General features: G+C 43.5%; 1 protein-coding gene across 1 annotated transcript in view; it reads right to left on the bottom strand.

Annotated features, from left to right (window-relative positions):
- Positions 1–9,226: 9,226 nt before the first annotated feature.
- large2 (LARGE xylosyl- and glucuronyltransferase 2) overlaps positions 9,227–15,550 on the bottom strand; it is an 86,209-nt gene continuing 79,885 nt past the window's right edge. The window contains exons 12-16 of the mRNA XM_040138905.1: positions 15,154–15,317; positions 14,100–14,378; positions 11,827–11,973; positions 11,465–11,660; positions 9,227–10,375 (exon numbers count right to left, since the gene is read on the bottom strand). Coding sequence (XP_039994839.1) covers positions 10,178–10,375; positions 11,465–11,660; positions 11,827–11,973; positions 14,100–14,378; positions 15,154–15,317 — 984 coding nt within the window. The 3' untranslated portion in view covers positions 9,227–10,177. The remainder of the gene's footprint in view (positions 10,376–11,464; positions 11,661–11,826; positions 11,974–14,099; positions 14,379–15,153; positions 15,318–15,550) is intronic.

Raw genomic sequence — 15,550 nt, 5'->3', positions numbered from 1 at the left:
ATAAATAAATCATCCCACAGTCTCAATCTTAGTTTCCATTTATGTCATCGAGCGGAGCAGGTTGTTAAACTGCAGATGTCAAATAACACACTTTGGCGTATAACATATGCAGTATTGATTAAATTAACGTTGAGCAGTCATCAGAAAAAGCAACCTCTCCCCCTCATTAGATGAAAATGTTCCTCGCTTTACTTTGTCCTTTGAAGAGTTAATCTGGACCCTTTGATTGCGGTGCAGTCTTTTGCTCTTCATTTAGACTGACTACCTTAGAAATCACACCCTGTTTGGAGAACAGTGAACTGTACCTGCTGTCCGCCACTTCATTTGAGGGTCCGAATTCTGAAGGTGAAATTTAAAGTTATACTCTATAGTGCACTCAAAAATCACAACAATCCACCGAAAACCTCGGCAGAATGTTCACTACTCTCTGCCAACGATCTCCCAACGCAATGTCTTACTTCCCGTTTTCTCTCACTGCGATTGGACGGTGAAAATTCAGAAACTTTCTCTTTAATTGTGCTTTAAATCCAGTCCTATTTTTCTTTTTCTATTCTAGGGTGAAAACGGTTATTTTTCCTGTCAGCCACCTTTTAAAACCTTCGTTTTTCTAATGACAGAAACGATAACTACTCAGGTTGCTGGGGTTTGGGGATAAATGATCAATCGTTCTAATGTGAAACTGAGACTTGACTAAGAGAAAATGTAACAAATGTCAGATGATTCGGATGTTGTTGCTGAGTGATGTTAATCCTGAGCTGGTTAAACAACAGAAAAGACCATCGACTGTTGTCTGGTTATCCTACCTTCTGCAGCTTCCCTGTCTCCTATAAACTACATCCATACATAACTGAACTGTTTCCCCAGTTGAGATGTGATGGAAACCTAATGACTGGCTGGATTATGTTCAGAGGCAACGTTTTGGTTTTTGTTTTCAAGTCGCCAGGAGGTGGTGTGGGTGGATAGCGAGCGTACAAACCACACAACTGTCAGACCAGAGACCAGGTCCACATCCAGAGTCCGGTCTGGGGTTCAGGTTCAGGAAAGATGGTGGTTTTGGTTTACTGTTAAATAAACAGGTTGTGCCTGAAGTGAGCGTGAACTTTTTCTGTATTAAACCAGACCAGGATGAACCTGAACCAGGTGCTGTGAGAGTCTAGACAGAACCATGAAACCGTCAGAAACACAGCAGTGAGGTATTTACCTCATAGGCCTTGTTAAGACTTCAGTTAAACCATTACCTCGAATCTGGTCCTTCTCAGTCAGGCTATAGTTTGCCAACAGTGTCGTCCTTTCTATTCTCTATTACTGGGCCTGGATCACAGTTATCAATGGATAAGCCAAACTCTCCAGAGACCAGGCCAGTCAATAAAACAGAGGCAGGACAATAACCACTCAGGAGCAGACACGACAGATGCATCACTATTCTCCTTCTGGGAACCTAATCACTGCTGAGGGAGGCAGAGTGTTAGTCTCCTCTGTATTGAGCTCACCGAGGGGAGAGGAAAGACCGGGGAGCGGTTGTGACCACTGATCTGAGGACGAGGAGGAGTCTTCTGGGCCACCGGGGGGAGTTGGTTTTTGTCGGAGCCAGATCGATCCCCCCTCGGCTCGGACACTAATAATTGGCCTGCGCCCAGCCCGGTCCCCCAATGGCCCCATCGCCTCCTCCTGCTCGACACCGAGCACAGGCCACTGCTTCGGTCAGCCGGCTCAGGACCGGGAGGCGACCTGGATGAACTCATCACAGAGGGGCAGCGATGAGGCCCGGAAACATATGAGCTCAAAGCTGAACCGGGAAAATTTTTTTTTTTCTGGGTAATAATCCGCCTCTCGCAGGCTGCTGTTCCTGCTCAAATGGAAGTCAGAGCTGTGTTGGTAGTGCTGTAATGATAAGAATTTAACCCATGACTACTTCATGATGAATGGCTTGAATTGGTTCTAGCTTGTAGTTAGCTCGTCGTTTCCTCCTCAGAGAGAGCAGCAGCCGTGGTCAGCTTGGATTGAGTCTGCTACAGTGGATCCGAACAGAGACCAGCATTAACAGTGGAAAAGCACATTTTTGTCCATAGAACATAGACTCTTCCCCACTGTCCTGCTCAGTAGGTACCATGGCAGCCTATATATGAGACATTACACAGAGCAAGGGCTGTAGATTATTTCCCCCCGTGGCCCAAACTGAAATTGCTTTGAGATGCTTTCTCCTTGCGCTCTGAAAAAGGCTCTGGGCGTAAGTGCATCACACACCGGTTCAGGCTGCCGTCAGCTAATTAACCACAAGTGCAATGTTTCTCCCATTACACGTATTTGTCCTCAGTCCTCAGACGCTACAACTATAATGGCCTTGGCGGTACAGGAATAAGTTCCAAGAGAGAACGAGGAAAGTATTAGAAAAAGGAAAAGCAACACCATCGGAGAGACATTCTGGGTGGAGGGGACGTACAAAGATTAGACCCCATTCATTGAGGAGTGATGACTCATTTCTTTATGAGACGGGTTTTATGGCAGAAGGTAGGAAGTGACTGGCGTTATGACTGGAGTGGGAAGTTTATCCCTCCACCGGCTGTGGTCTGGGTGGAGCGAGTTAGATCGTCTTCACATCTACAGCTGAACCACAGTGGAAATGGTGTCCTCGCTCATCGGGTGTGACGCGCTTTCGACTTCGCCTGTTAGTTAGTAACTTAAACGTACGTCACGAGACCTTTATCTTCCCCAAACAGCGCCGTTTGAGTTGCTAGGTATTTTCATGATGGGGAGGGAAACAAACATCAGTGAACTACATCTTCAAATAAGGTTCCCAAGTGAATTTATGAAGATTCAATCAGTTTTTTTATGCCAATATTTCATACACATTTTTTCACGTCTATTTTCCATTTGATTTGTAGACAAAAGGTCAATTTTAACACAGTGAGAAACCTGTGACTAAACATTGAAACAGGTGTTTTATCTGCCTTAATTCAGTTGGCTGTAGACGAGGTTTGGTTTAATTATTGGGTGACAAACAACATAAAGAGACGCGATTTCAGTGTCCTCCGACATTTGACTGTCTCCACTAACGCCCTGGGAATGGGGCAGCTACTCACTGATAAAGGTACTCACTTTTTTACAGGTGAGTCAAATGTGTTGAGTGAGTGGGGTAAAATATGAAATTGCGTGGTTATTGCTCTTGCGAACTGCACCAGTGTTTGAGCCTGAACTGAACGCTTAATTCGGGGTCAAGCTTAACACATCGTTGTTATTAAATATTTGAAATGAGAAAATTAATTTGTCTTTGACATTTTGATATTACTTCCAATGAGGCGGTACAGCGTGAAACGAACTGCGAAAAAAGAACGTATTTTGCGTCCTCTTTCGTAACGGGGGCTGCCAGTTAGAACGCACGGAATCACTTCAGGAAAATGGCGTGTTATTGACACGCCACTTGGTGAGACCGGGCTGGATTGAGAAATTTCTATGCTGTGAATCTGTGGATCCAAGCTGCCTACAGCTCTCTTCTCTGTGAGGACGCAAACTACAAACTTTTCAGGGCTACATTTTTAAGTCTCCAGACGTGTTTGATACCCCAAAGGTCTTTCATGCATTCATGAACTTGCATAATGTACTGTAGCTCCAGGGTTCGCCCTGAGGTTCCCCGGTGATTTTTCTACGTTAGTGTATAGCATGTGTAATTGAGTGTACGGTGGAAAAATTGTTCAGAAAGCCAAGCGCACATCACAATTAATTTATAATTCAGATAGATGGAAAGAAGAAAAGTATCTCCCTTATTTCCATGACAACGGTACATCAGCTGCTCGCAGCTTCAGGGGGCTCTGCTGTGATTCGGGAGGAAGATGACTATCACGGCACATCGGTTGTTTTTGCTGATACTGGAGACGCGGAGGTGCTCGGCTTTAGTTTTTTTTCACACTATGTGTCGTGAAAGAAAAGTGGAGAGGGAGGCCATTATTCAAACAAAAGACAATTCAAGTTCCAGGCTGTGGCCATAAACGCCAGAGCAGGAAACAACTGAATTGCTCAATCTGGTTTTGTACTCGTGTGTGTGTGTGTGTGTGTGTGTGTGTGTGTGTGTGTGTGTGTGTGTGTGTGTGTGTGGATACACATAAGGTTAACCTTTTGCATTTCAGTAAAACAGTCCCACCTCAAGGCCCCTTTTAGTAGCTTTTCTAGAGCTTTTGAGCATATCACATGAGCTGAGTTCTTCTAGTTTTTCTGGAATCGTTGGTGTTTAAATTTCCAGTTTTTTGAGAGAACTTTGCTCGTCCACGTTTGTTTAAAATTAAACCTTTTTCGTTAATTCTTGATTGGGCGCAGGGCTGCACAGCCAGATCGCAGTCACAGTGAACAGCAGCTGTCGCTGTCCCAGCTTTTTGAACCCGTATGTGTGAACGGGCCGTTCGGGGAAGGGTCAAGGACGCTCCTCACAAGTACAGAAGGAAAACGTTTCATTCAGACGAGATTATCCATTGTTTGTAACCGGACATTACTTTCCAAAAATGCACTGTACTGACCTTAAGCGCTTGATTGATGCAATTTGCATCAAAAATCTGACTCCTCCTTGGAGTCACGATCAGTCAAATCTGAACACACAGACACGACACAAACACTATTAGATTCAGTGCGATTTCCAATTTTAGCATATCCTGTCCAATGCCCATAAAACATCCATAGATCCACTTGGAAATGAAACGGAAAAATACGCCTCACATAAGTCTGTTAAGTTTCCTTCAGTGTCACAGTGATCCAGTGGTAGTTGACACGAGCTGATCACAGCTGATTCATGATGATTTTCCATGGTGCATATTTACCCAAATGTAAACTATTAAAGACTGAATGAAAAAGTCATTTTTTCATAAAAACTGCCTTTGGAAATGTGTAGTGCAACTCACGTGCCGGACGATTAATGGAGCAGTAGTAACTTAGTCTGAAATAACAATATATAGCATGCCTGGCAACATGCCGTGACTCTGCTGAAATCCTGCGAATAAAAAAAAAAATCGACCCTCCAACATATTCCTTACTGTCTGGATCGCTCTTCAACGTACCAATGCACAAACGTATGTGCAGTATGTCTGCTGAGACTGCAAATATGGGGCTGGGTGGCCTACATGCAGAGAGGGCTGACTAATAATTGATAAGTTGTTTCTAAGATCCCTGGAGGGAGACGGGGATGTATCCCCGCTGTGAACTGGCAGCTCGAGCGGGGCTTTACATCTATGCGATATGTGCCAGTGTTGAGGGAGGGGACTGCTGCAGGGCTGCTCCACATACAGAGTCACGGCCCTGAGAGCAGCACTCTGACACACAGCGTTTACGGTATGTGCATACGGCTAAAGACAGGCACGCTGAAGGTCTGGGACTCTGTGAATAGCAACGATTGTTGCAGGCCACAAAGCTACTGTTTGACTCACAACATGTTTGGCTTTTCATAGCATTAGCACATTGCACATGTTAAAGGAATATAGCATTTAGGGAAATCCCCGCCTGGCTTACTGGGATTGGCTTAGAAAATCAATCAGTTATGTCTCTGTGTGGGCAGCACAGAGAAGTTAGAGGTGCGAATACGAATACCATTCTGTAGATTCACCATTTTTTTTTTCATCGGATCAATACAACAGTTCATATGCGTGGTTCTGCTCTTTACGTCTAGAGCCCTACCTCCACTCCCTCGCTTAGCCATAATGTAGACACACCCTTAATCAGGAGTTTGCGTATCCATAGTTCTGCTGCTGCTGCACCAGTCTGTCAGTGAAACAAAACAACAAAAGAATCAGTGCGATTTCAATGTCAGTGCAAACCTTGTAAGGATTTTAATAGCACCTGTTTAATCATTAAATCACCACATTTACCTGAAAACTATCAGCAGCAGGGATTTCGCACTTATCATCCAATTTCATTATGGCCGGTCGCCATAATCTTTCCCCTATACTGTCCTAGAGGCGACCCCCTTTGTGGGACTAGACTGCAAAAGCCTTGACCCCAACCTACAGCCAGTGGTTTTACAGATAGATTCTGGCAGCGGTGTTTGGTATTCCATGTCTGAAAGGGGCTTTTCCCACATCTTTACTGTCACCAGGGTCTTTCTTCAGGTTTAATGGCTGGCTCTTTGTTGAGAGTATCAAAGGAGGCATCAAAGGTGCTGAGTCCATTTGGAAGTGAGGACTCACATTCTAATGCATTCTTCCATATGTAATCCACGGCGGTTCGGGTTCACTCCCGCCGGTATTCCGTTGAGTCTCTCCTGGTGCTTTTGCTTTGAATACTTCAGCACTGAAGCAGCTGTATGCTGAATGTGTCTCCCTGTTGGAGTGGTTCCCTCGGATGGCAGCGTCCCTGGACATGTATCACTCTCTGTGTTCAAACCGCAGCATCGTTGGTTTATGCCTACTGGTGTATTTGCTTGAGTTTTCTGTATTTACTTGTGTTCTGTGTTATGAGTAGATAAAGTGTTGGTTCTATATTTGCATTTGCACATCTCGTGTCAAGTTGGTTAATTTATTCTGTTATAAAAGAAAAGCAAATAGAGATAAACATTGCTAGAGCACTGTAGGGCCAGTTACATATCAATTAATATATTGCAATATGCATTTAAAGAGGGCGAGAACCATCAGGGGGCCCCTGTATTCATCCACAATAATGTGGTTTGTATTCGAAATTTTCCCTGGACCAATTACACACATGGAAGGTTCTCACAGGCTTAAAACCACTGACCTGTATAAATATTATAAATTCCTGGATATCCCAGGATATTTTTTGCACTGTACGAGTAAAAATTTTAAAAAAATCCCCTAGGTCTCAGTAATCCTCAAATAACTTTAATTCAGTGGAAACGCTGCCATTACTCAAGAAAAGTTTGTATTTGCTGAGGATGCTGCACATTTTCTGAGTCAGTGTAGAAAAACAAAATACCCCAAACAAAGTCATTAAAAAAGGGCAAATTTATTTAAAGCACTTAACATAGAAAAATATGATTGATTTGAGTCAACAATAATAAATAGAGCGCCTGACTATCCCCAGGCCCTGTCAGTACAACAGTACAATCAATATCCAGTTTCACAATACAGCAAAGGCACTAGCATTTACCACAATCAACAACAAGTCAATGGAGGCGGCATGGAGGGCGGCATGGTGGCGGGGAGGGGCGGGGCGGGGCGGGGGCAGGGCTCTTCATGGCACGGGTCACACTCACTCTTCGCCAAACAAACTGAGCCCCCAGCTGTCACATACACCATCGCTCGTATTCATACCCCGCTCCTAATTCTGCCTTATTCTCAGTGGAAATTACACTAGATTTGAATAAATTCCTCTCTTGCTTCTTGTCCAAATGCAGGCACGGATCGAGGAAATGGAGGGACGCTGCGGTGGATGAAAATATTCCTCACGGAAGTAGAAATGAGGAGGTTAAAGAAAAGATGAATAATCAAAAACCAAACTAAATTTTAAAGCTCTGCTGGTGGCCCCAAGAGGGTACAATGTTACGTCCCCAAAAAAAGTCCTGTCTGTGCCGTGCTACGGAGACATTATGATGAAAAATGGGTCAATCTGGCCGGTCCATGCTCAGACTGTGTGTCAGGGGGCGAAGAGTTGGTCAGTTTTGGTCAAACGAATTTGGATCTGACAGTGGCTTGAGACAAAATAAGAGTTAAAACCACTGACTCAAAATCATTAGTAATCATCTTCTGGGGACCATGATGATGAACACTGGATGTAATGGCAACACAGGCGGTAATTCGAATAATCTGGCGCTAGCTGGAAACAGACTTAGTAAACAACAGTGCAATCCTCCAAAAAAAAGGATTAAATAAAACGACAAAATGAAAACAATGGAATTAGGAAGGTTTAAGTCCAACTGAAATGAAATTACATATTTTCCTTTTGCTACATGATACAGACCTGCTCTGGAAATTACAGGTGCTCTGTCCCCATTTTGTGGGGAAAACAATCAATGTCCAAAGAAAAGAATTTTTTTACTTTAACACTTGTGGTTTGATGGTAGAACCTCCTTATCTGTGCGTAAACTATTTTGTGTGCCATACATATACATATTGTAGGCACATACTGTAGATCCACAACTTCTTGGCATAAAACTGTCACTAATAGTCGGATGGCAACTGCAGCTCAAGTTGGCTTCCTTGCTAATGCCCACTTTTCATACAAAAGCTTGGATATGTCTTGTGTGTCCTGCACCTTGGCTTGTTGAATGAACCTGCATCAGGGGGGAAAACGTAAAAAAAGGACTTGGTGTAGATTCTTGAAGAGGTTTCAAATCCCATGCGAGAGGTTTCCTCTGTTAACACTGACTATGCAAGCAGCATCGACATCAAACCAGGTTCTGTTGGTCAATCGCAAAATCGCTCTCCCCCGCCTCAAGGTAGCAATGCGCCAACAATGCGCCTGACCACACCTCATTTTAAGACCAACAGGCCCATGGGTGCTCAGATGGACGCAAGTGCATTTGCTATTTAGACAACGCAGGCGGTGGACGGGAAAATGACAACTGCGTCGGTCTAAAACTAGCAAAGATACTTGCGTCGCTTTTGTCAAGCTAATTAGTGAGTCAACTGTGGTGTAAACAGCTTAAGAACTGGCTGCAAATCCAAAGAGTTTTCAGTTTAGATACTGTTTAAAATGGTTCTTTCTTCACTTCATACCATGCCGTCTATCCTCGGCTCGTAAGTTGCTTTTGCTGGAACAAATAGTTTACATTGTTTATCCGATCCCCTGCTGGCAGCGCTGTCAATCAACCATGTAACCCAGCCTGCCAGTTCATAGGGTTGGAGGCCGAAGTCAAAATATTGAACCCAATTTGAAAGAGAATTGTTGAAATCGTACTTTAACCTGACAAGCGCGATTTTTATTTATTTATTTTTTTTGAATAGACCCAGTCCAAATAGATGCTCGGATCCAAAGCAATAGAACAGGCCCCCTATCAGGACCAGGTTACACTGAATTCATGCAACCAGACTGTAGAAAGGTATGAGCTGTGTAATTTCAGTTGGACTTAACAAAAAGATGGGGTTGTGGGGAGGGTGCTACAGTAAATGGCACAATACTGTATATCCAGTGGATCAGACACATTAAGATGTAATGGCACAAAATTCAAGAAACTAAAAGCTCCTGCCCTTCGTCGCAGTGTAGCACTCTCATTTCAAAGCTAACAGCTTTATTTAGAACAACTCACTGTTAGATGTCAGCGTTGGTCTCGTGAGTTGGTCCTAATTAGTAATGTTATCTCTGTTATCGTTTAAAGATTTTTGCTGCTTTCAGAGGGATGAAAAAAAACAGAATAATGTAAATTTTCTAACGCGAAAAGGACGTGTAGTGCAACTGTTTACATGCAAGCAAATATATGACCAAGACGAAAGCGAGAATGACTTTTGAGAAGCAGTAAGCGTGTTGAAGACTTGCCATATGATGCAGCTGGATCATACTCCCTCTCACTCTCACACATACACGCAAAGCACATCCCTGAAGCCCACAGAAAATCTGAAAGAATTCGACCAGGACATGATTGATTTTCAGAAGGTCTCAGAGGTCAGAAAATAGAGAAAGGAAAAATAAACGGATTCTTAGTAAAGTCATAATCAAAACATTGTAAAGGCCAATGTTTGCTATTCATTGGTTTTGATTTACACTGGAAAAAAAATGAAATAACGAAAATATCCTTAAATATGGAAAGTGATAAGGCTTAAATCTTTCTCCAGTTCGACAGGCCTCACACTGTAGTCTTCTCCTTTCATTTTTTTTCCAAAAATGACACGGGTCCCGTCATTTAGTGTCTTTGAGTTACGTGTCCAGATATCCACATGGACGGACTGGTTCATGTCTTCTGGAAAAAGCCCTGATTGTCAGAACAAATTGTAAGAATATGGTTATTTTCCGGCCATAAAGCTAGTCCCATCCGTATCCACGCTCCACTCCGAGACCACCCTTTCCGCCCAGTGAAACATGCGTTTAGGAAATCCGCTGTCCTGTTCAGGTTTTCATTTCTGCATCTCGTCCGCGGTCGACTGGAGAATTAATGCACAGGAGCCCATGAATGTTTGAAAGGGCTGTAAAGCTTTACCGTCATATTGGCGCTGGGCGTCAGTGTGGCCTGCGGTACAGCGCTGCGTCAGTACATTTCTGAGCTCCCGGAGCTCATCGGTCCAGCTCGGGGGCTGGCTCTCAGCAGTCCTGGTTCTTAGATATTCCTCTGGGCAGTGAGGTACTTGAGAGCAGCCGAGCCGTACTTCCTGGACAGGTCCTGGTGGAACTCGTCCTTCAGGGTGTTCAGACAGTTGCGGTAGCTGGAGCTGGAGCGAAACTTGGAGATGTCAAAGCTGGGAGCGTGGGGCATGTGGATCATGAAAGCGTTGGGGAGGACCATCAGGTCATACTCCTGAGGAGACGAAGAAAAACATCCTGATTGAAGCCCAAAATTATGTTGGTTTTTTTCCCCTCTAGCTTACGTCTTTTCTCATCTCAATAACAAATATTCAGTCTTGGCCAATCATGATGCCTACACAAACACTGTATGAAGAAGTCATAGATTCCCACACAAATGAAAGGTTAATCAAATGCAGCGTATCTGGATGGAGGTAACAAAATTAAAGTCACTTTTGCGTTTTTCTTTGGCTTCCTCCAGTTCCCATCTTTACACAAACCCGAATAAGCTGTTTGCAAAAATTGTTGTTCACTCCCAACAAACTCTCTTCTCAAAAAAAAAAAAAAAAAACGAAAAGCAAAAGAATAGTTTCTAGAGATGAGATCTGAATGTAAACATTGTTTTCTCATCGTCCTAACCTATTTCTCCTTCTCTCTCAAGGTAACGTTTGTGCTTTGTGTCTATTCCAACAGGTTTCATCACAGAGTCATTTCTCTCAGCCATGAGAGAAAGAGGCGACACCAAGAGAACGCAGTTAAAACTCAATAGATAAAGTAAGTAATCCTAAATGAATGCAGTTATGACCACTGTTGGTAAAACTGGCTGAAAAAGTTGTGATCAGAAGTAGTAAACCACTCAACAAAAATGGAGACAAAATTAGACGATTTAAGCTATTATGAAAGAAATGGGGTAATTTTAAAGTGGTAAGCTGTAACATGTATATTTAATGGGTATCATTATGGAGGTACGAAGCTTTTCCATTTGCTTTTTTAAACAGTATAGCTTCTATTTTTGTGTTTCAAGCAGCAAGTATGTGCACATCAGACTTCTTTAGTTTGAACCCTGCATTAAAAACTACAGACATTCTCGCAGTGAAGATTATGTAGAAAAAAAAAAGGCAAGTATGTATTTTTTAACAGTAGTGGTGTGACTGACTGAGACCAATAATGATTTATCATCACACCTCTGACTTTTTTTATTCCACACACTGTACATATGTGAAAGAAAGTCAGCGGTCCATTTGAAATACCCTCCTTGACCTTGAGCACCTGAAGTAGCACTGGTCTCACCCTCCTCGAACAGCCTATCATGGCGCAGACGTACCTGTGCATCCAGCTCCATGATATGGGACACCTTGTTCCAGCCAAAGCCCACAAAGCGCTGGTCGTACTCCGGACAGTCTCGTCTCACCACAACGTACGGTTCAAAGTCCGGCTCCCACTCCACCTTATAGGGGGTGGTGGCTGTTCGCCATTTGGCATAGTTGGTGGGAGCGTGTCCTTTGGGCCACACATGATACCTGGAGAGTCGGAAAGAAAATGACAGAGTGTCAAAGATTAAATGATGATCACATCATCGTTGTCTGGCAAATTATTTTCCAGTCTCCTTGTTTTCCCCTTAACATCCACTCATGTGAGAAGTTAACTGTCAATTGCTGTGCTGATTTCGGAATCATGTTCAGGTACCTGAAGGTGTAGAGAGTCCCCATGTCCAGCATGGAGAGCAGCTCAGCTTTGGATTTGGGGAAGGACAGACGGTAACGAAGTGTCTCGAAAGCTGGAACCACCAGAGCCTTCTTAGTGTGAGCCATGTCCAGCTGCACCACAGACTTTCTGCACGGAGCAAACAGAAGGTGAGATGCAGCTAAGGGGCACGTGTAAAGATGAACACAGTGTCCGTGTCTTAAACTGAGAATGACACAGTTTGCAGCAGATTCAGAAAGTGTTCAGACCCTGTCACTTTTTGCAACACTTCATTGTGTTGTAGATTTAATTATAAATGGATGAAATGGCCGTTTTTGTCCATCAGTCTACACTTAATAACCCATAATGACAAAGTGAAAACATGACACGGAAATCTCTCATTCACAAATTATTGAGACCCTCTGCTGTGGCACTCCAACTTGTAGTTAGGTGAGTCCTGTTTGTTTTAATCATCCTTGAGATGTGTCCGTAACTTGATTGGAGTTCACCTGTGGCAAACTGAACTGATTGGACAGAGTTTAGAAAGTCCCACAATTCACACACTGCATGTCAGGACAAAAAACCAAACCATGAAGTCCATGAAACTCTCTGGACCTCTGCGATAAAACTCTGAGGTACAGATCGAGGCAAGGGTACAAACCATTTCTAAAGCTTTGAGTGTTCCCAGGAGCACAGTGGCCGGACATGGAAGAAGTTTGCAACCACCAGGACTCTTCCGGGACTCGGCTGTCCGGCCAGGGCCTTGATCAGGGAGGTGACCAAGAACCTAAGGGTCAATCTAATCCTCTACAGAGATGAGAGACCATCTCAGCAGCACTCCATCAACCCACTTTGAGTAAAAGGTAAAGGGGTGGTCAGGTGGGTCTTCGAAGCAGCAGGGACAGGGAGACTGGTCAGAATTGAGGAAAGGATAAATGCAGCCAAACACAGAGAGGTCCTTGAAGAAAACCTGCTCCAGAGTGCAGGCGACCTTGGACTGAGGCGACGGTTCGCCTTTGGGCAGGACAATGACCTGAAGCACACAGCCGATACAACGCTGGAGTGGCTTCAGGACAAGTCTCTGACTGTCCTTGAGTGGCCCAGCCAAAATCCAGATTTAAACCCCATAGAACATTTGAGGAGAGACCTGAAGATGGAAGTTCACAGATGCTTCACATCCAGTCTGACGGAGCCTGAGAGGATCCAGTTCAAATCCAAATCCAGTTGTGCAAGAAGGCTCAAAGCTGTAAATGCTGGATTAAAGACCTGATTACAAAAATTTCTAAAAACATGTTTTCACTTTGACATAATTGTTTATTGATTGTCAATTAATGGGCAAAAATGGCAATTTTAGCCATTTAAAATTAAATCTACAACACAAAGTGGGGTAGGTGCCTGAATACTTTCTGAAGCTACAGTATGTTGAAGTGATTTTATCTCTATTTATTTTGAATATAATAAAACAGGTTTATGATAATATCTGTAGCACAAGTGTGTCCATCAGTGGACATGACATATTCTGAGCTGAACTTGAGTTGTTACTGTGAAACTTACGGATGGCGTTGCAAAAATGTTTCCCAACATAATTATCATTTGCATTTTACATTTGGCTAATTTCTCCTGTGAATTTTTCACAGCAGGGATTTTCTCCTGACAGGAAAAGCACAGGTGTAAGTCGTAAAAACAGTAGGTGTGTTGCTTCAGGTGAAGAAATATGATCCAAGGAGGCAGGTTTGAGTAATAAATCCACGAGTTTGAAAGTTTATCAGATGCCAAAATACTGTACAGCAGTTTATAGTGCTATCAGGAATGATATACAGCTAAAATCATTTTATACTTTTAAAGCAATCACCAGCTAAGCACTAGAAATACTGTGTAACATGTAACAAAGTTATCCTGCCAGGAATGTGAACTTGATGTTACGTTGCGCTGCAGGAGGTTCTTTAATTTAACTTGTCATGTAAAACGTCTTTGAGTATCTCGCCACTTTTTTTATTTTTTTATTTTAAGGGGGCTGCATTGTTTCATGGAGTTAATGTCTGTCAGGACATGGCCTTTGTGGGACACTGACTAAAATTTAACATCATTAGTGCTCTTTTTTCCGGCAATGACTATTTAAAATGTCTGCCAGAAAAAAGGTATATTACAACCCTTTAGCTGGGAGTTTCTGCATTTTGTGACTGAATAGAAGAGAGGACAGAAACGGTCTTATGAGCCATTAACGTAGTCACAGTTGTATCAAAGTGTGAACGGGAGCACATGGCAGCTGGCCTTACCTGAGGTAATCGTAGAGGCCGTACATTGGCAGGAAGTCCACATCGGTCAGGAACACGTATGGCGTGTTGGCGTTCTTCAGGGCCACGTTCCTCACCAGGTTTACCGGGTAGAACTGGCCCTCTTTGTAGACAATGTGGTAGCCGACGTTCTTGCGGTTCTTGAGGACCTCGGAGGCCTGAGCGTAGCGCAGGAACTGCTGAGCCTCGGCGTCGGACATGTAGAGCGCCAGGCTGATGGGGCCTTCCCAGTGCTTACAGATGGCCTCCAGCATCTGCAGCCTGCAGGGGGCACAGATAGAGTCACGTGTGTTATTGAGGGAGAGGAAGACGACGATGAGGATCAGGGTTGGAACTTACCTTTTTTTTTCTCAAATTTTAAAAATGTATTTCTTGTTTAGTAAATGTCAGAAATTAGTGAAAAATACCCACTGGAAGTTGCCTGACCCGAGCTGAGATTTTGAAATGTCTTCTGTCCGAACCAACGGCCCAAAACCCAAAGCTACTCAAATTACAATGATATAAAATGGAGAAAAGCAGCAAGTCCTCACACAGAGACGAGGGAAACGGGGACATTTTGCTTGAAAAGTGACCTAATTATTATTATTTGAGCCTCAATACGGATGGTGATTTTGAATTCTCATGCCGTTGTGCGTTTATACCTTTTTAACAAAAGTAACTGTGTTGAGAAAATAATCTTGCACAAGATCATTTTAGTAGCTGTAGCTTTCAAACATGGCACATGGTTTTCATCAGCAGATGGCGTTTGTCTGTTTGTCATGGAATTGTTGATGTTAAGCTCTCCAGTGAACCGGGTTTTTAATCCAAAATGGTAAAAAGAAAACTTAAACATCAACAATTCCCTGACCTCTGCTGATGAAGTTCATATAATATGATAGAAAGCTCAAGAACAGCTACAAAATGGACCTTTCGGTGAGACTTTTCTCAGCTGGTGTGTCCGAGGTCAAGAGTGAACTTTAAACTTTACTGAGGTCTTTGTCTAGATGAGCATTTAAAGAGTGTTTCAGGGGTTACTGGACGTGTGTCGGTCGGGCACCTGTCCATGGAGAGCTGGGCCACCAGTGTGATGTCGGTGTCGTCCTCAGTAGGCGTGTACTCGTACTGCAGGAAGTACAGGTGCACGCGGTGAACGGTGAGTCGCTCCCGACGGAAGTCGTAACACTGGTCGTCCTCGTCCAGCTCCTCCAGAGCCGTCTGCAGCTGAGGAGACAGAAAGCCCGAAGCTCTGAGACACGATTGTAAAGTAAACTGTTGGTGCACAAGCGTCTAAAGCAGCAAACATTTCAGTGGTTTTGTTCCCAGAAAAGGGATTTTAGACAAAATCCTTTCGATGATAATTTTCTGTTGCTCCCTGACAAATGTGTCGCTTCAGACGGGACAATGCTCTTACATTTTTATTCAAGATCAAAGTTTCTCCTCCTCAGTTCAGATGC

This window comes from Xiphias gladius, chromosome 1, assembly GCF_016859285.1.
Source record: "Xiphias gladius isolate SHS-SW01 ecotype Sanya breed wild chromosome 1, ASM1685928v1, whole genome shotgun sequence".
In the NCBI taxonomy this organism is placed as follows: Eukaryota; Metazoa; Chordata; class Actinopteri; order Istiophoriformes; family Xiphiidae; genus Xiphias; species Xiphias gladius.
The sequence above is the reverse complement of the archived record's forward strand: the minus strand, read 5'-3'. Positions and strand labels throughout refer to the sequence as shown.